The sequence below is a fragment of the Callithrix jacchus genome, chromosome 11 (assembly GCF_049354715.1).
Source record: "Callithrix jacchus isolate 240 chromosome 11, calJac240_pri, whole genome shotgun sequence".
Classification (NCBI taxonomy): Eukaryota; Metazoa; Chordata; class Mammalia; order Primates; family Cebidae; genus Callithrix; species Callithrix jacchus.
In genome coordinates this window covers 30,202,590-30,224,255 of record NC_133512.1, presented here as the reverse complement: position 1 = coordinate 30,224,255, position 21,666 = coordinate 30,202,590, and the positions used below count along the sequence as shown (strand labels likewise).

Below are 21,666 nucleotides of genomic sequence, written 5' to 3'. Positions count from 1 at the left end.
GGCACTATCCTTATTTAGTTAATCCTCACAGTTGGGTAAATACTGCCTCCATTGTACAGATGAGGAAACGGAGGCTTGAAAAGGTTTAAGTCCATCTGCCTCTCAAGGAGCAGAACCAAGATTTGGATGGAGACCCCTTTGGTTTCAAGGGCTCTTACCACTTTACTTCTATGCCCCCAGAATTCTGGAGAGTCACCCAGAAAACTCTAGATTTGCATACCACCTTCAGTCAACACATCCAGGTGTGCTCACTAATTCCCTAACCTGACACTTTCCATAATCATAGCATATAAAACTGTTTTCCCAAGTCACTTTCCCTCTGATCTCACCTTATTCTAACGCCTTTGGAATGAACATTTGTCTTGCAATTATCTATGACATTTTATGAGTGTGAATACACATTTTTTTAATTGCCTTAAAACAGTGTAGAATGACTCCATGTATATCTCCATATTGTTTTATCAACCATCTGTGCTGATAATTTAGCCCATGTGTGTATCCATCATGTTGTCTGTTCTATGAGCATATGTAGTCTGCTTCTACTAAGGGATGTAAGTTCTAAACCAGAAGGGCTATGCCTTATGCTTTTCTATATCCCCAATACTTGGCACAGTTCCTTATAACAAGATAGATACCCAAATAAATGTCACTGCAACACTATTCACAATAGCAAAGACATGGAATCAATTTAGATGTCCATCAATGATAGACTGGATAAAGAAAATGTGGTACATATACACCATGGAATACTATGTAGCCATGAAAAAGAACGAGATCATGTCCTTCGCAGGAACTTGAATGGAGCTGGAGGCCATCATCCTTAGGAAACTAACACAGGAGCAGAAAACCTAATACTACATGTTCTTACTTGTAAGTGGGAGCTAAATCGCGAGAAAGAGCTAAATGATGAGAGCACATGGACACATACAGGGGAACTGTACACACTGAGGCCCTTTGGAGGGTAGAGGGTTAACGGTGGGAGGAGGGAGAGGATTAGGAAAAATAACTAATAGGTACTAGGCTTAATACCTGGGTGATGAAATATTCTGGACAACTAGCCCCCAGACACAAGTTTACCTATGTAACAAACCTGCATTTGTACCACTGGACTTAATAATAGTAATACTTGCCTTGTGTCCCATCAAGTATTAACAAGGATCAAATTAGATGGTCAACGTGAATGCTTCTGTGCACGGTACAGTTCAAAAAAGACCTAATCTATTATGATTACAGATCACCACTGATTTGATTGTTTGTACTGACTGACTGACTGATGGAGTCTCACTCTGTCACTCAGCCTGGAGTGTAGTGGAGCAATCGAGGCTCACTACAACCTTTGTCTCCCAGGTTCAAGTGATTCTCATGCTCCAGCCTCCTGAGTAGCTAGGATTACAGGTGCATGTCAATATGCCTGGCTAATTTTTATATTTTTAGTAAAGATGGAGTTTTGCCATGTTGGCCAGATTGGTCTTGAACTCTTGACCTCAGGTGATCTGCCTGCCTTGGACTCCCAAAGTGCTTGGATTACAGGCATGAGCCACTGTGCCTGGCCAATTGGATTGTTTCCTTCAAGTCAAAATAATGTTTTGTTTGGGATTTTTTTTTTCTAACTGGTACAGCTGTGAAAGAAATCAAATCCCATTTCTTTGTTGCCATCCTCACTCCAACACTTTCAGTAGCAAGAGGAGATTAAAAATAAGTGGCTGAAGAGGATTCTGGGGAAGCAGAATGAGCCATAAGACCTGACCATGACACTCAGGCAGAGGGATAAAGGTTTTACTAGTCAATTACAAAGGAAGAGGAAAGGACAAGGATTAGAACAGAGTAATATATAAACAAACAAGCATATAAACCGTAGGCCAGGAAACAGCCTTTCAGTGACCTACAGAATGCAGGCAAAGAATAGAACAACATCTTTTCATTCTCCAGCTACAAGAGTGAGCATTTATGTGAAAAGGGAAATGTAAATCAGACCAATAGGAAGATTTTAGGGAACACTGCTTAGGTATCATGTAGATATCCAACGCTTTAGGCAGAATTTGTTAGAAAACCAAATCACAGCCTCAGGAATTCCTAAGTAGATCACAAAATTCAGTCAGGCTGAAATATTTCACCCCCCCGCCCCCGCCACCGCCATTTCCCAATATTAAACAGATTAGGATTTCTCTGGGATTTTTCCTCCATTTTGTTTTTTTCTTTTGGGTAGGTAGGGGAGGTATGTTAGTTTATACTTTATTTTGGTTATCTTTTTCTCTCTGGGATTTTCTGTCCTTACTAAGCCTATTTAAGTTTATTTTGCTTTCTGAAAATAAAGGCATGAAGGAAGAGCTCACCTCAACTCCATTCAGATAGAGCTTCTAAATGCCAAGCAAAAGTCTATCAGTTCTGTAAGTCTGAACTGCAGAGTAATTTCCATCCTGAGGGAAAAATTAATACTATATTCTTTAAAATAATTTGCTATGCATTAATAACTCTTGACATTTTCAGTATCTTTATAATCTGAACAATTTATTGTAAATGCCATAAAAAAATGTTTTTAAAAGGCCATAGCAGGAGACACAGGAATATGAAGAAAAACAATGCAGAAACTTAAATTTTATATTACTAGTCTAAACAAGAAAGCCTAAAAATTGGTTTAATTTCCTTGGGTGCCCTTCTCTGGTTTAATACTTGAATTTTTCCCCCCAGAGAGTGCCAAAATATATATACAAATATTTTCCAGGAGTAACTATGTGATGCTATTAGAACCAGAAACCCAGCCAGCTCTTTCCATCGCTTCTCCATTAAGACATGAGTGAGCATCTGTTCAGTCCCACTGGATTCATCTCAGAGGCCAAGGAGATGGACTACAGTAACCTTTCTCCAAACGATGTGGAAATATGTTCAAAACTCAAGCTTGAAGGCACACAGATATTACAATGAGACGGGCCATGTTTTAAAACAGTACTTTCGTAACTCTGGTTGTAGGTTAGAATTATCCACCCAAAAGAGCTTTTAAAAACTCCCAAAGCCCAAGCCCCACCCACCAACTGAAGCAGAGTGGCTGAGGGTGGAGCCCAGGCAGAGATAGATTAAAATTTTTTCCAGGTGATTTCAACGTTCAGCCTGATTGAAAGTCACTTTTAAGAGATTCAATGGGGGAGTACGGGGGAGGGTGGAGAAATGAACTAAGCTGTAGGCAATGACAATCAAGACAACCTGCTCTCTAATGATGGACGCAAAAGCTAATAGGCCTTTGCTATAGAATGGCCCCACAGCAAAGATCAATTAATTTTATGGAAAGAGATCCATTAAACTTTTTAGGACCAGTAATTCTACATCTTCTAATTATACGTACTAAACTAAGTTGTTTTAATTATAAAAAGAAATACAGGATCATTTTAGAAAACATGGGAAAAGAAAGAGAAAATAACATTCATCTTCCTATTATATTAAGGTAGTTAACTATGGTTAACTTTTCTGAAGCAAAAAATAAAATTGAGATAATGGGCCAGGCACGGTGGGTCATGCCTGTAATCCCAGCACTTTGGGAGGCCAAGGCAGGAGGATCACTTGAGGTCAGGAGTTTAAGACCAACATGGCAAAACACCATCTCTACTAAAAATACAAAAATCAGCCAGGCGGTGGTGATGCGTGCCTAAAGTCCCAGCTACTTGGGAAGGAGAGGCAGGAGAATCTTTAGAACCTGAGAGGCAGAGGCTGCAGTGAGATGAGATCATGCCACTGCACTCCAGCCTTGGTGACAGAATGAGACTGTCTCAAAAAAATTGAGATCATATTGCTTGTACAATTTTGAAATAGAATTTTCTCGTGTAACAATATAATGTGAAAACTTTTCCTGCAACATTGTGGTGTGGCTACAAAGCAGTCCATTAAATAGTCGTTATTTATTTATTGGTGATTGACTTTAGGTTTATTCACAGACACATGAATCCGTAATTCCTTGAACTACAAAACTAAGTAAGATTAATCTGGTAAATAATGAAAGGAAAAAACAGTGGTATAATGGTAAAATGGGGCAGGGAAGGTCCTGATATGTACCATTTGCCAATTTCATTGGTATAAATACTCCCACCATGGCCAATTTCAAGATAACAGGTTAGCAGCTGGCTCACAAAGCTGGTTACTTAACAACTGGCTATGTGGAGTCAGCCAGCCCTTAGAGAAACCCTGGCTAAACGAAACTGTTAAGTCCTTCTGTTATGACATGCTGTTTGAATGGTAGAGCAGGTAGAAATGGAAGTTTCAATAAATGAAGTTGAACGAAGGTTTTCAGTAACTTAACATATTTTGTATTTTGAATTTGGAGGTATCAAGTTCACACACACTGTCGGAAAGTCTAATATAAACTTTTTTTAAAGTACTAATGTAATAATAATGAATGTGGATAGAAAGTATGGGTGCACTGGAAAGACCATTTTCTTTGAATAGACAGTCATGGACGCATCAAGTTAACCTTATTAAGCCTCTATTTCTTTATCTGTACATGGGAATAATAATGTCTCAGTCAGGCTGGTGTTAAGATTAAAAACAATGTCATAAATAAAGAATACGGTAAGCCCACATAGAAAACACTCCACAAGTGCTATTTGCCTTTTCCCCTAAGTAATTATATTTTAGATGTTACTACTGTTTTGTTTTGTTTTTTGAGACAGTCTTGCTCTGTTGCCCAGGCTGGAGTGCAGTGGTGTGATCTCACTGCAACCTCTGCCTCCTGGGTTCAAGCAATTCTCCTGCCTCAGCCTCCCAAGTAGCTGGGATTACAGGTGCACACCACCACACTCAGCTAATTTTTGTATTTTTAGTAGAGATGGGGTTTCGCCATGTTGGCCAGGCTGCTTTGGAACTCCTGACCTCAGGTGATCCACCCACCTCAGCCTGAGCCACCATGCCTGAGCGATGTTACTACTTTTAAAAGGAGAAGGATATGAATTGTCTTAACACTTTATTTTCAGATAATATTTATTTTTAAATTCCATTTCTTATTATTTAAACCAGGGGTTGGAAAACTGTAACCTATGGCCCAATTCTGGCCTGTTTTTGTATATAAAGTTTTAGAAAAACTTCTAATGAAATATACCATGCCCATTAATTCAGGTGGTTCTGTAGCTGCTTGCACATTACAATGGCAAAGTTGAGTAGCTGAAACAGAGACTCTGTGGACTGCAAACCGTATTTACTATGTGGACCTTCATAGAAAAAGTTTGCTGACCTATGATTTAAACTATTCTAAGCTTTTCTTAAATGAGTAATATTTCTATATATTAAAAGAAAGCAAGACAAGGACAGGAAAGAAAAACAATGAGAAAAAGACATTCTTCTAGAATGTAAAAAGGCAAAACAGGCCATATACGGTACCCCTTGTCTGTAATCACAGAGTTTTGTAATCACCTCATCTCTACAAAAAAAAAGTCAAAAAATTAGGTGGGCATGGTGGCATGTGCCTGTAGTCCCAACTACACAGGAGGCTGAGGTGGGAGGATCACTTAAACCCAGGAATTTGAGGCTACAGTGAGCAATGATAGCATCACTGCACTCCAGCCTAGGTGATAGAGTAAGAACCTATCTCTAAATAAAAAAAAAAAAAAAAAAAAAAGGAGGACCAGGTGCGGTGGCTCAAGCCACTCAGCGGATTACCGCTGGGTGCAGTAATCCCAGCACTTTGGGAGGCCGAGGCAGGTGGATCACGAGGTCAAGAGATTGAGACCATCCTGGTCAACATGGTGAAACCCCATCTCTACTAAAAATACAAAAAATTAGCCGGGCATGGTGGCGCGTGCCTGCAGTCCCAGCTACTCAGGAGGCTGAGGCAGGAGAATTGCCTGAACCCAGGAGACAGAGGTTGCGGTGAGCCGAGATCGCACCATTGCACTCCAGCCTGGGTAACAAGAGCAAAACTCGTCTCAAAAAAAAAAAAAAAAAGGAAAAAAAAAAATAGCCAAACAAACACTGATTCCAAGTATACTTAAGAAATACTTGAAACTCTACAATAAAGCTGAGCTCTAAAATTCAGTATTGTCAAGAAGCAGACCTTAAAGAACATTTTATAAATGAAGTTCCTACAAGATGACTATTACTTCTCAAGTAGGAATGCACCATGAATATGGAACTTGGAAGAGTAAATTTAAGGAGCAGAAACATGGAATTTTATAACCTAGCAATGAAAGTGACTGAAACCACATTAGTCAGGCAAAATAAGCTGATCTCTCTAACTACAGGTAAAATAACATTCCAAACATTGAAAAATGTACACAATCAAAATTGTACATGGTAGGGGTTTAAGAAACCATTTCCCCTGCTAATTTTTGATGTTTACATGGAATGTTCTTCCAGCAGCAAATAACTTACCAATGATCTTGACAGATTGAAAATGATACATCTTTACCACAACATAAATTAATTCTCTCAATGGGAAATTGCTAGAACAGGCAAGGTGTCAGAAAGATTTCTTTAAGTCTGAGGGAAAGGAAATGATTCCATTTCTTCCAAACATTCTTACACGAAAAATAATAAACTCTCACTTTTAAACTGTCTTTATTTTCATGGGGTCCTAAGGCACCCGTTACTAATTGGGGCAGTCATAGTTATCTGGTGTTGGACATGAGTCAGTCCATATTACCTCAGGTATAAAACACAGCCAGTTGAGACTGCCCCCCATAATTCATACTCTACATGAATAAATACCATAGAAATACCCAGAAAAGAGGATTGTGGAATTACACCACACTCTCGCTCATTCCTTAGATTTACAACATAAATCTCAGAAAGTCAGTCTTCACAAAATAAAATACAAGGGAAACATGATGGTCTGTTCGAGGAAACGGACAAACGCCTAACACAAATGAAGCAGTTTGTCCTCTAGAAGACTGACCTTGATTCTGTTTCTAAAATACAAAGTCGAAAACCCCAAACCCAGGAGATGAACTGATTGAACACCATGTCATACATGTGCTACCACATTTAACTTTGATACAGAATCTGTATAATGGGTATTAGTGTCTTGCTCCAGGTAATACCATTTGGAAAGGAAGCAGTCCAGGCAGGAACTCTGGTTTATCTCCCATACCAATCCTGTCTTCAAAATGTTCGATCCTGATTGAACAGGGTGTCTGGCAACCATGAGTCCCCTGAGATTTCCCATAAAGAAAAAGGTCCCCTAATCAGAGCGACTAAGTTTGGGAAATTTACTAAATCCTCCCCTTGGAGACTACCAGTGCATATTAAAGCCCTGAATTAAAGAAATCCATTTAACTTTGTCTAACTCATCATCTCCCCAAACTTAACAGGAAATCCCTTTCCCCAATTAGTATTGTGTGAAATTAGTATTCTGAAACATACTTTGAGAAATACTACTGTAGTCACCTTGCACAATGGAAAATGGATGACAGAGAAATACATAAACTGTCAGAGATGATAAGCAGTTTTATTGATTGATTGATTGATTGATTGAGACGGAGTTTCGCTCTTGCTACCCAGGCTGGAGTGCAATGGCGTGATCTCGGCTCACTGCAATCTCCGCCTCCTGGGTTCAGGCAATTCTCCTGCCTCAGCCTCCCAAGCAGCTGAGATTACAGGCACGCACTACCGTGCCCAGCTAATTTTTTGTAATTTTAGTAGAGACGGGGTTTCACCATGTTGACCAAGATGGTCTCGATCTGTTGACCTCGTGATCCACCCGCCTCGGCCTCCCAAAGTGCTGGGATTACAGGCTTGAGCCACCACGCCCGGCCCCGATAAGCAGTTTTAATCATGGCTAAGGAGGTGACAGTCTGGTTCCAAGTGGCTTCTCTGCTCTTTGATTCAACTAAAATATTGAATAAGACCCCCAAAACCCTAGTCCCTGCCTACCTCCTCAGTCTGTCTTACACTCTGCCACCTGGCCTGCTTTCAGTACTGGGGACCTGCTGGGCTTTCCCCCTCCACGGAGCCTTTGCAAAACATTCCCCCTGTGCATTGCTTCTTCTTTCCTCTTCACTTAGTTGACTCCTATTTATCTTTCAAGGGAAGCCTTTCCTGACTGGGTCAAATGCCTCTCTGAATGCCCTCATATCACAGAGTTCTATATAGCACTTGCCATGATTACAGGGTTATATTTATTTGTATATTGATTTGATTAGTGATGGTCTATATTCCCACTGGGGGAAGAGAGCTATTTCTCTGTTTCTCAGACAGCACAAAGACGAGGGACCTCTTCTACCATCTCTACTCAGTCTTGCCCAAGGAGGAACGTGACTTCATGAAGCATGAACTAGGGAGGAAGTGCTGAGCACACTCCGCTCACGGCCCAGGGTGCACTCTGGTCAGCTCAGGAAGTAAGTACAGTTTGAGAAACAAATAGAATTCTGGGAAGACATCCTAGGAAGCCCAATTGTTACAGACCCAAGCTCCATTCTGCAGTTTAGCTTTATGTAGTAATACAGCTGATATTTTGTTCTTCATCTCTGACTGTTGTTTTATTTTTTAATCATTTCCACACTTGGGAGAGGAACGTAAGAGTGATCTTGTTTGGCCTCTAGAAAAGCCAATGTCCTCCAACAGGTGTAAGCTCCTGAGGTCAGGGAGGAGGGCCTCTCTCTGCTCACCTCAGTAGCTCAAGTTTCTGGTACTCAGGAGACATTCAAAATGCTGTTTTGGGCAGGCTGGTCTTGAACTCCTGGCCTTAGGCAATCCTCCTGCCTGAGTCTCCCAAAATGCTGGGATTATATGCATAAGTCACGGCACCCAGTTTAAATACTAGTTTCTTGATACATGTAACTCTACCAAGGTTTTCTTATTAACATTTTCTTTTAAGCAACTGAATTTTGGCTTCAGATTACAGGCTAATCCTAATGGTGGAACTGAGGATAAAGCTTTAAGCAGAGTTGATCCAAATCAGAGAAGACGGTATACTTAAAAGGATGGAAGCCCCTTTAAGGGGGAACCTGGAGGAGAGGAGCTGAGAGTGCTGGGTAGTGGACATCCATATGTGTGTCAGGGAGACTGAGTAGGTAAGAAGAGGCAAATAGAGACGGACTGGGAAACAGAAAATGGATTACTTGATTGGTGAATAGGTGGGTTTAAAGAAGCAAGTGAAAAAGCTAAATTGAAGGGCAAGTTCCCACTATCTATAGAAAAAGCTGGAGATGACACAGACTTCCCCTTTTTCTCAAGGCACTGTAAAAACAATGAAGTCTGGCTCAGGCATGTAAGCCCCAGCACTTTGGGAGGCTGAGGGAGGCAGATCACGAGGACAGGAGATCAAGATCATCCTGGCTAACATGCTGAAACCCCATCTCTACTAAAAATACAAAAATTAGCCGGGTGTGGCAACATGTGCCTGTAGTCCCAGCTACTCAGGAAAGTGAGGCAGGAGAACTGCTTGAACCCAGGAGGCAGAGGCTGCAGTGAGCTGAGATCACGCCACTGCACTCCAGCCTGGGCGACAGAGACTACGTCTCAAAAAACAAACAAACAAGCAAAATAAACAACAGTCTCCTGGAAGAAAAGTTATCTCTAAACTTCTCTAAGACTGTTTAATAAATTATGTTTTCTCTAAAGGACCAATTATTTTAACTGTTTAGAAGACAATATGTTCAAAATATGTTTAGTTGTAAATCAGGTGATGAAATACGTATTATTGTAAAGGCAATTAAACATTTTGTGTATATGTATATGCACAGTAAAAATGGGAAATATATTGACAAAAAAATCTACAAAACCATTATCACATGCATATTAACAACAATCTATAAATATGTCTTCAATAATAAACAGAAGAATAAATCAATATACAGAGACTAGTGAAAGAATCGACAACGTGGCGGGTCTGTGTCATCATCTGTCCCCAGCCCCTTTCTGCCCCAGCACACTGAACACACTTTCTCTCTCTCCTCTCCTCCTCAAGGCGGTAGGGCCAGGCCACTCACCTGTTGGAGTGCTGCTGCGGAATGAAGAGGAGGGGGTGATGGGAGGGGTCACGGGGGGAGTAAGGCTTCCACTGCTGTGGCGTGGGGGAGTGGACACATTCCCTCGAGACACTGAGCTGGACAGGGTCAGTGAGAGCTTCGGCTGAATCTTCTTCTTTAGGGACTCCTGCTCTCGGCGGGCAGCATCTGTCATGAATCTGAAACAACAATGGAAGAAGGTAAGGAACCCGGGCCATGTAGAGAGCCAGAGGACTTACGACACTCATTTGAGTTTCACAGATGCTCAACCTGGGAATGGACCTTGGCCACAGGTCAGTCCCAATTTCAAAACCTCAAAACAACTCCCCTTTTCCAATGCAATGGAATTATTGTCTAGCTTGTTATTTCTAAGATTCCTCAAAGTCAGGCCCATTTCTTCCCCAGGCCAATCCTCCTTGCCAGGAAGCTTATACCCACAGAATACACCTGCACCCACAGTAATGCTTTCAGTTACAAGATTTCCTCTTGGAAGGTCCGTTCTCTTTCTTTCCACCCATAGGAAGCCCACACATCCTCAAAGTGCCCCAACCACTCCTAAGTGGGCAGTGCTTCCTTCATCTGCAGGTTGCTGGCATTTCTTGTTTGTACCACTTAACTGCCACCTAACATATATCCCTCATAAAACTCTCTTTTTCTTTTCAATTTGTATTACTTTGGTTCTCATATTGTTATCTGGGTTTAAAAACTTTTCTTGGCTAACTGAGGCCTTGCCTCCCTCGCCAAGAAGGCAAGGATTCTAGTCCCCAGTTCCTAGCACACTGCCAGGCCCATCTCAGGGAACATGAACAGAACTGCATACGTCGGCCCAAGATTCCAGAGGAGGGGAAAAGAGCAACAAGGAGGAAGGTCAGCGCTAATGATCTGTGTATGTTCTGATCTAATTACTCAGAAAGGGAAAGGTGACTTTTCCCGATACTTTCACTTTGGAAACTTGAGCTATTCTTCCAACGCTTCTCTGATGTTGGTAATATTCAAACTCTGTTCTTTTTCCACTGTATAATCTACCATTTCATAAATTCGGATCACATGAGATTCTAAACAATCTATGAAATGGTATCTCCTACCTAAAGAGCATTCTTTTCATGTTGGCAGGCAAACTTTATCAGCTGCATTGCTGAAAACTGCCACAGAAAGCATAGTAAACAGTGTATGAAAGCATTCAGATAATAAAACCACAGCTGTCCCCACCACCTAAGCTAAGAAACAGAACATTCCATGCCCCTCAAGGCCTCTCTCCAACACCTCCCGCATCAATTATAGTTTGGCTATTTCAATATAATTTATCATAAACTCACTGCAGTACACTTAAACATGGTATGTTACCCAACCTATTTCACATTTTGTCTACAAAATTCCTTAGTATTTTTCCTCATTACACGATGAAGTTTTGGAAGTCAACAGATAATGCCTGGTGAAAGCTTAGAGTCGATGAAACACCCAAAGAAACAACAGTAATATTGTTACAGTGTCTTAAAATTTCTGTTTTAAAACAGTGTCTTAAAATTTCTATGTTTAAGACACATGGATAGCACATTTCTTGAATGATTCTTGCAATACGATCCAGATATATAAACTGGATTTTATATGCTGAACTGAGCTTAGTAATAGAGCTTTGCTTTGAGCTCTTAGGTTTTGTGCTATAGGATAGATAGGATAGGATAGAACAAAGGCAAAGAGAATTGTTTGCACCTGATAGCCAGGTACTCATTTATTTTCAGATGCAAAATTGGTTCTATTGTCCTTAAAATTTCTTTTTTCCCTCTTCATAAACTCTACTAAAAATATAGACTGGCAGAGAAAAGGAAAAACCAGTGCTTTCTTTTATTATTCTAAGAAGAACTGCTAACTAGGACGGTGCTGCACGTCTCACACTGGGGTATGCAGTGTGCCAGGGAGTGGCAAAGCCACGGGATAAACAGGCTGCTGCTTCCAGGAAGGCAGATTGTTCTCAAGGGTAAGTAGTGCAAACTAAGGTTTCAAATAACAAAATAAACATGGACATGCTTATGGGGGTAGAAAAATTTTTTACATCTTGCATTTTAGTTAAGAGCATGGTATTTGGAGTCAGGCCAGGGTTCAAATTCAGGCTGGATTACTATGTAATTCTCAAATTACACAGTAATTTGTAATTCTCAAATTCTCAAGTCGATAAACTTCTCTAAATCTCAGGTTTACTCTCTGTAAAATGGGAACAAGAGAGTAGGTAAGGAATTAACATACATCTTTGCCCTTTCTGCATGGGAGTCTGATGTTTGGCTAAATTTGGTAACCTGCTAAGATAGTATGTCAACTATGTTACTAGGCAACACTACCTACAGAAGAATGACCTCTGACAGGTGAACTGCACAGCCTGGGAGGAACAAGGAACCACCTGTACCTATCTGATAGGAAGCCAAGAATCCCGATTTGGACTTCGCAAGCATGGTGATCTTTTAGCTCGGTATGGCCCTTGTAGAGAACTGGGGAGTTATGCCCAAAGAGTGTTTCAAGAGCTTTGGCCCCCAAAGGGCATGAGGTCCTACCAGGATAGCTTCCCCTCCTACCTCTCTGAACCTCAACAGCCTCCCGTGTCCACTGCTGCAAGGGTTCCTGCAGCAGGCAGCCTGTCCTCCATCCTCTGAACAGACCCAGTGTCCTATGTGGCCCATGGTCATCTGTGAGTCTGAATGTTCACAACCTAAGAAGGTGACCTGCTGGTAGATGGGGCAATAACAGTTTCAACTTCAGAGGACTGTTGTGAGGATAAATGAGGTAACTGGCCTGTCATGTAGCAAGTGGTTCAAAATGTAGAAGCTGTTATTACATAAAGCATTGTAATATGGCTATGTCGCTATGGTTTGTCCACCTTACTCACAGTGTATTTGAGGATACACTACGCCCCTGGCTCCAAAAGCACTGAGCACACAGGTGCTTTGTGTAGAGCAGAAATTCTATTTGTGGAATGGCTGAATGGAGTAAGCCCAGAGGGTGCATATCCAGTGTGAGAGAGAGGGAGGGAGAGTGAGACAGAGAGAAAAACGCTTCTCTACATCTTCTAATTCATATATATGTTGTGGTTCTTTTTTTTTTTTTGAGATGGAGTCTTGTTCTGTCACCCAGGCTGGAGTGCAGTGGCATGATCTCGGCTCACTGCAACCCTTGCCTCCCAGGTTCAAGCAATTCTCCTGCCTCCTCCTTCTGAGTAGCTGGGATTATGGGTGCATGCCACCATGCCTGGCTAATTTCTTTTTGTGTTTTTAGTTGAGACAAGGTTTTACCATGTTGGTCAGGCTGGTCTTGAACTCCTGATCTTGTGATCGACCCACCTCAGCCTCCCAAAGTGCGGCATTACAGGTGTAAGCCACTGTTCCTGGTCATTTTTTTTTTTTTTGAGATGGAGTCTCACTCTGTTGCCCAGGCTGGAATGCAGTGACATGATCTCGGCTCACCTCTGCCTCCCAGTTCAAGTGATTACCCTGCCTCAGTCCCCAAATAGCTGGAACTACAGATGCCCGCCACTATGCCCAGCTAATTTTGGTATTTTTAGTAGAGAGAAGGTTTCACCACGTTGGCCAGGCTGGTCTTGAACTACTGACTTCAAGTGTTCCACCTGCCTTGGCCTCCCAAGTGCTGGGATTACAGAACTCACATCTCTTACTGTAAAATACTCTCCTACAGCTCAGATATAACGCAACAACTATAAACAACCATAACAACACTCACACACATAAACCCCACCTTCACCCTCACATGAGTTTGGCCAGCTACAGACAGTAATCTGCATTTGGGTTATATGTTCTAAGGGCCTTCTAGAAGCAAGAACAAGGCACCCATGTTAAAAGCCTTAAACATGAAACACTCTTGGAGCCCTGTTGCCGACCCTTCCTCCTTCAGTTCTCCCTCCTCTCTTAGATTGGTGTTGTGAACTTGGTCATACAGCCTATAAATCATGGTAACCTTTCCATATCAAAGTACACAGCTGTACAATTTCTTCTAGTGACAACTACACACACCCCCACCACCTGCCCCCCCACAAACACACACAGAGGAACGCCACATAAACGCTATGGGAACCCGGGTTAAAATGGGTCCGTGTCTCCCCTGCATTACCATGCTGCTCCTCTTCCTCCTCCCTTCATTAATCATGACTTAACCCATTTACTGAGACTTAGTAAACTGAAGTTTTTGAGCAATGCTCAATCAACACAGCTGTCTGTTAAAAAGTGGGTAGATTCCCAATGGCAAGGAATCATTTGGGGAGATAAGAGTATGTAAAGGAGCCGAGGAGGCACAGCAAAGGCTGTGATTCTGGCCAACAAATGAGGATTATGTTCCCCGTTTTACCAAATGTCAGGGCTGGAAATGTTTGCTGTACTCCCAAGGCTGAGATCAGGTTAAGAGAGTCATGTCACTCAGTGGCCTGAGCTTTCCTCAATGAGTCTACACACTATTGGTGATCTTTCTGAAGCTCTCAGTAATCATGGTTGATGTGAATTTTCTTTTGGAGATGAGGTCTCACTGTCACCCAGGCTGGAGTGCCGTGGTGAAATTACTGAAGCCCCAACCTCCTGGGCTCAAGCGATCCTCTTGCCTAGGCTTCCCACGTAGCTGAGACTACAGGCATCCCCTCACCATGCCCAGGTAATTTTTTTTTTGTAGAGATGGTGTTCTCACTATATTGCCCAGGCTGGTTTCGAACTCCTGGACTCATGTGATCCTCCCACCCAAAGTGTTGAGATGATAGGCATGAGCCACTGCACCTGACTTACTGGGTTAAGTCAGATCATCCAGTGCAATGTTATAGTAACTGTGAAATGATGTGGTGTAACCTGTTTGAGGTCACTTAGCTGGTTAGTGGCAGAGCTGGTATCAGAGCCCAGTCAAGCTTTGGGACACTGTAATGGTTTTCCCAGTTGAAAGGGTTCAGGGAGCTAGAGTATGGGGCCCGGGGAAATGCAAGGAGGACCCCTCTGGCAGTTTATATGGGGCAGTGGGCAGCTGGGAGAACAAGAGGCTCATCCTCTAAATGTCAGTCAATCCTGCTGTATGGGACCACTGGTCTCCCAGTCAGGGGAGAGGGGTTCTCTAGATTGTAGCCCCACTGGGCTATGGTCTGGGGAAGGCTGGTTGTGCCCACCTCCTAGAATTCTCCCTGCTATGCAACGGTGACAAGGCTCTGATCTGGCAGCTGCAGTGTGCTGAAGCCGGCTCATACCGGGTTGTGAAGGCTGACTTAAACTTTCAGGGATTTGGTGAGTCTGTTGTTAAACACTGTTATTAAAAACTAAATTATATAAACTAATAATTAAATCAAGTGTGTTAAAAACAAGGGAATTTAACTCAAGGTTCATCACTTAATTATTTTACTGCATTTTAACATTATCTATGTTCTTGAGGTTATTTACATTAATATTTTATCTATTTGGTAGAATTACTATATAACTATATTCCATATAATGCAAAGTAACCCACTCTGTTCAGTGGCATGTGGGTAGCTTGAAATTGGCTATGGCAGGAGTATTTACACCACAGAAACTGGCAACAGCACAAATTGGAATTTTTTTTCCTCCCCAAGTCAGGTTAACATTTGCCAGTATACCTTCTAGTGTTTATTTTTTAATGTGGGGAAAAAAGCATTTGACGTGAGCTTCTTGCCTACTCACTAAAGGAATTAATCAGGGAAGAAATGGAGAATGGATTAAAAAGTCTTTTTTTTTTTTTTTGAGACGGAGTTTCACTCGTTACCCAGGCTGGAGTGCAATGGCGCGATCTCGGCTCACCGCTACCTCGGCCTCCTGGGTTCAGGCAATTCTCCTGCCTCAGCCTCCCAAGTGGCTGGGATTACAGGTATGCGCCACCATGCCCAGCTAATTTCTGTATTTTTAGTAGAAACGGTGTTTCACCTTGTTGACCAGGATGGTCTCGATCTCTTGACCTCATGATCCACCTGCCTCGGCCTCCCAAAGTGCTGGGATTACAGGCATGAGCCACCGCACCCGGCCCAAAGTCTTTTTTTAAAATTGTAAAAAGTGGCCGAGCATGGTGGCTCACGCCTGTAATCCCAGCACTTGGGAGGCCGAGGTGGGCAGATCACCTGAGGTCAGGAGTTTGAGACCAGCCTGGCCAACATGGTGAAACCCTGTCTCTACTAAAAATACAAAAATTAGCCCGGCATGGTGGCAGGCACCTGTAATCCCAGCTCCTTGGGAGGCTGAGCCAGGAGAATGGCTTGAACCTGGGAGGCAGAGGTTGCAGTGAGCTGAGATCTTGCCATTGCACTCCAGCCTGGGGGACAAGAGCGAGACTTCATCTTAAAAAATAAATAAAATTAAATTGTAAAAAGTAATATATCTCACTAAAGAACACTTACAGAACACTTTTTATGGATTTGTGACTTCTGTTTAAAAAAGTTTTTTAATTGACCAACACACAGATTAGGAAAAGAATGAAATAAATGTATTTTTAAAAATCATGAAACATATATGTAAATATATGCATTCCCATGCATAAAGAATTTAATAAAACAGCAATCTGTCTACCTACCATTCAGCTTATGAAAAGAATTTTTGATGTTTCCTGTGTAAAAACTTTTTTTTTTCTAAGAGAAATATTACCCAGATAAAACTATGGTTGATTTTTTAGGGTTTTTTTTTTTCCTTCTAACACTTTTCTACACATAGAGAAAAAACTGAGTATTTCTTAAAGGAAAAAAAGTCACTTGAGACTCTTTCACTCACTGTTGACTAACAGCCTGAAAATCTGCGGTCAGGCAAAGCAATGTTTTCATTTTGAAACTGAAACTGCTGTAAGATTAATTTCAACTTTCCTACAAATCAGAACTGTCTAAGTTACTTTAATTTAATATGGTCATTTGTAGTAATATTTGTTATTGCTAGGGGAAGTACATATTCCTTAAGTAAATTTTCAAGACTCCATTATAAATCTTTTAAATCCTCAGACCACAATGTTCATTCAGTCTGACATGTTCAACATGGAAACATGAATATAATTCCACAGGGGGAAAATGTCAACTGTTGGTCCAGGGAGACTAGTTTCAACCACAAACTCAGGAAATGTACAGTATTTGCTGGAACCCGGGCAGAGTCTCCAATGCCACCCTCACTTGATGGCCAAAACACCTGAGTCTAAGTGACCTGCTGGGGAAAAAAATCACTTGGCTTTCACTGGACCAGTGAACTCAGAAATGGAAGTGACCACTTGAAACTTCTCAATCTCAGAAAAAACTGAAAAGAAAACGAAGCTGAAAACTCCAAAATGTGTGGTGTGGTGGGCTGTGATTATATGACTCTGGAGAGGGTGTGTGGTCCAGAGGTCTGCACTATGCATTGCCAGGGGGCTTGTTCTGGGAAAAAGAAACCAGTGGCCTCCAGGAGCCACGGCGTTCGCTTTTGTGGTCCTGATTTTTCTACTTGTTAAAATGGAGGAGATTCGGTTTTATGGATATATGGAATACATCACTGCTAGGGTCTTTCCCAGCTCTAACAGTGCCTGATTCCAGCAACAGTACTGTACAGTATTTTTCAAACTTTGTTTTGTCTTCAAACCATTATAAGAAATATGTCTCATAGTGTGACCTGGTATGCTCACATGTATAAATAGGTCTGCACTCGGCAATTCTGAAATCTCCAAAGCTCCGAAATCTGAAGTTTAAAAAAATGAAGTTTGGCACTAAAACTTCATCGGAAGGCAAACTCTAATCTGAGCTGGGGAAAGGTTACTTACAGACTTTATTGTATTTACTGAAAACATTCATGTGTTTCACTGCATAAATATTAAGGTATGTGATTATATGGGGCTACCCCAGGCCCTACTGGGAGTATTATGTAATACATCGTATTTGTACTATATTATCTTTATGAAATCTAAAACATTATGAATTATGAAACATATCTGGACTCAAGGACAAGATATTTTAATGTAAATATCTGAAAATTTTCATAAAACAATCTTGACTACATGTGATATACTCTGACACTTTTCTGTTCTATTTCACTTTAACAAAATATGATGGTCATAACCACCACATTGATTTCTTGACCCTCTGGGAGGTCATGGCCTGGAGCTTGAATGTATTAGTGTAGCAGTTAAGAGGGTGGGCTTTGGAGGTAGACTGTCTGGATTCCAATCCCCAATCCATGTCCCCCAGCTGTGTGATGACGCTGGGCAAGTTACCTGCCTAGCCTTTCGGTGCCATCATTTTCTCATCTATAAATGGTGACAATGACTGGCCCGACCAAGGGCTGTGGTGAGGATTAAATAAGTTAATACACATAGAGCACTTAGAACAGAGCCTGACACTTTGTGTTTGAGAAATGTCAGGTTCCTGGTTCATAATAGAAGTGACTAACACTTGTGCTGGAAATCTTAACTCACAAACCTTTCACCTTCTGCCATCTATACCAGCATTTGGTTACTTCTGAGCTGGAATACTGAATATTAGGTTAAATACTACCATCATGAGTTTTGCTGATTCTGAAAGCAAAGAGCCACCTTTACTCATTCTCCAGGCATTAATGCTATTTTTATTTATTTATTTATTTGTTTTTGTGACAGGGTCTCATTCTGTTGCCCAGGCTGGAATGCAGTGGCTTGACTATGGCTCCCTAGAAGCTGTGTGATTTTCTCACCTCAGCCTCCTGAGTAGCTGGGACTACAAGCGTGCGCCACCATACCTGGATAATTTTTTTTGTAAAGATAGTTTTACCATGTTGCTCAGGCTAGTCTTGAACTAACTCCTGGGATCAAGCAATCTGCCCATTTTGGTCTCCCAAAGTGTTGGGATTATAGGCGTGAGCCACTGCATCCAGGCCAGGCATCTATTTAATTGCAATGACATCTGTTAAATGGTAAACACAGGCAAATTCAAGAAGACAGATAGAGTACCTATTAATAGTACAGAAAAAGTTCTCATTAGACAACATGCTGGGGCCCATCTTTAAACCTATATGCCTCTTATTCTTTACTTCCTGGCCTTGATTTCTGGAGCAGAACCCAATTATAGAGGGTCTTTCCAGCAGGACAGGCAACAGGAGACCCTCCATCCAGCTAGCTGCTGGATTGACACCCTTCTGTCCAGCTGTTCTCTGCTTGAGAGATTCATCAAGTTGCACAAGGCTCTGACTTGGCCTGCCAGCAGACCCTCTGTAGAATACCACATCTAACTATGCTTCATTTGAAGTTCAAAAGCTTTGTTCTGCCTTTTCAGTGGCCCTTCGAGTATTGGCATTTTTCAGCAAAAACAAACTTTTGAGAAAAGCTGCAGGGAGCTGGCAGATAGGCCCTGAGATTCCAAGCACTCCCAAATCTGGTAATTCATTGCTCCAGACGATGGTATTTCTGACATGACAATCTAACTTCTGAAGGGTAGTCTAACTTGGAGAGTAAGGATTTTTCTTTTCTCTGGCTGTTACTATGCAATCCAGGACAAGGATGGATAGAAAACCAGTAAGCAAGCAGAACAGTGCATAAACATTTGAAATGTGGCTGTGGGAATGGTGATGGAAATAATGGGTACATTTCAGCAAGCAACCATGTGTGGCCCACATGTCAAAGGATCTGGCTGCTCTAGGTCTCAATGTAATGTTGGCTTTCAGAACATACGTCTGCCAATAAATTCACGTGGCGGGTCCTCTTATTTTAGCAGCATAGTGGCGCTAAAGGCGTATTTGGTTAAAACAGCTAGTTAGTGAAACATGACCTAGACACAGCAAGTGGAGTGATCATTTGTCAGCATTCCTTCATTAATAGAATGTCCTTTTTTGGTGATCTGGGAACTTAATAAATGTACTTTTCAGTAGAAAAAGAGAAAATCTGAATTTCCAAATGACACTGATTTCAGCAAGTTTCTAGCAATGCTTCAAATAATCCTATGTTTCACTTCTTATCCCAGAGCTATTTTTGACTTCATGATCTGAGGCCCATGGGGTGGATTTTGAAGCTTCATAAAACTTTTTGCAGTATCACCAAAACTCTGAGCCCCTTTTAACATGCTATTAAAATTTTAATGCAAAATAATAAAACTAAAAGCAGCACCAGGAAGAAAAAAAAAACCACTCTATTTGATCAGATCAGTTTGGCACTTAACTTGTAAGAGGTATTTTTTGTGATTTTCACTTGACCTTCACACTGGTTGTGGGCATAATTTGTGAAGCACATGGCTAATGAAACAGATTGTGTTCTTGGGTACCAAACTGAAACTGACAGACTTACTGCATTGCCAGAGACATTATTTTGTCTCTCTCTTCTTTTCTTTTCTTTTTAAGACAGGGTCTCACTCTGTCAACCAGGCTGGAGTGCTGGTAAAAGTAAGTGAAATACTTATTTTTAGGTGGAATTACTTGAAATAGGCGCCTTCACAGCTAATTGCCACCTTGACCTCCTGGGCTCAAGTGATCCTCCTGCTTCAGTTTCCCAAGTAGCTGGGACCACAGGGATGCATCACCAAACCCAGCTGATTTTTGTATTTTTTGTAGAGTACCACATTCAGCTAATTTTTCTAGAGACAGGCTCCTTCTCTGTTGCCCAGGCTGGTTTCCATCTCCTGGGCTCAAGCAGGCTTACTGCTTTGGCCTCCCAAAATGCTAGGAATACAGGCTTGAGCTACTCACGCCTGGCCTATTTTTCTTTACTATGTTCATATTTGACATATATGGAAGGTTATAGCTCCTGGTCGTTTGAGAATTCTGACTTAATATGCATAAAATAAATAAATAAATAAGGGGGCAAGCCAATTTCATACCAAACGTTATAGCTTATTTTGCTTATAGATGTTGATTTTTTTTTTTTGGTGGGGGAGAGGGAAGAAGAAAGGTGGGGTAAGGATAAAAAAACAAGATAAATCTCTTTCCTTCATCTACTGTCTTAACAATCATACTTCATTTTTCTTTTTTTTTTAAGGTAGCTACAGTTAATTTATATTCTCTTTGGTACATTGTAACTTGGATATTCTACACCTTTTTAAGTATTTAAATAATACTGGGTTGCAAATTTTTATACTGCCATGTACACCTTATCTAACTACCATCATCACCAGCCTCTCTTTAAAAAGAAAATAACTATTTTAACATAAAACACAGGAAGGGCATAATCTTGGAAAAAATAATCATTTCTTCAGAAAGAGTCTTCTGTATTCTGAGATTAGGATAACAGAACATAGGAAAAATCTACTTAAACTGTTTTGGTGCAGAAAAGCCACAATATAAAATTTCATGTTATCATTACTTTATACTTGCATCATATATACATTGTATTATTTATAATATACTGTTTACAATTATTCTGTAGATACAAATTTTTTAAAGTATCTAAATGTGTTTTCAATTATTATCATTTCAGAAAATCCAGTTGCAAGGAATGTTGACCAAACAGAACTCTTACTTTTAGGTGGAACTGCTTGAAATAGCTGAGCAAAAGAAAGAAGGCAAATACAAGGGCACGCAAACTCAGTAGCTTCTCCTTTCCAAGAGCTACTGGGAGACGGTGAGCAAGGGCAGAGTGTCCTCTTACAGCCGGACATGAGGAGGGGCGGTGAGGTGCTGGATGCCCCCATTCCCTGGCCCCGCATGCTCCAGGCATTAGAAACTGCAGGCCAGTGGAAGTATCCTCATGAACAGCAGCAGGCTAGCATCTGTGCCGTGGGAGGCACTTAAGAACCACTTTTTAAAACCAGTACTATCTTTTCCTAAATTTTACCATTCAAATGAAATCCAGGCACTGAAGCTGA

At 41.3% G+C, this 21,666-nt stretch overlaps 1 protein-coding gene across 2 annotated transcripts in view; it reads right to left on the bottom strand.

The window, feature by feature from the left end:
- The window catches only part of JAZF1 (JAZF zinc finger 1), a 344,361-nt gene that overhangs the window by 50,491 nt on the left and 272,204 nt on the right, over nt 1–21,666 (bottom strand). For both annotated transcript variants that reach the window (XM_002751446.5, XM_009002227.5), the window contains exon 3: nt 9,906–10,102. In XM_002751446.5, the coding sequence (XP_002751492.1) occupies nt 9,906–10,102 (197 nt within the window). The remainder of the gene's footprint in view (nt 1–9,905; nt 10,103–21,666) is intronic.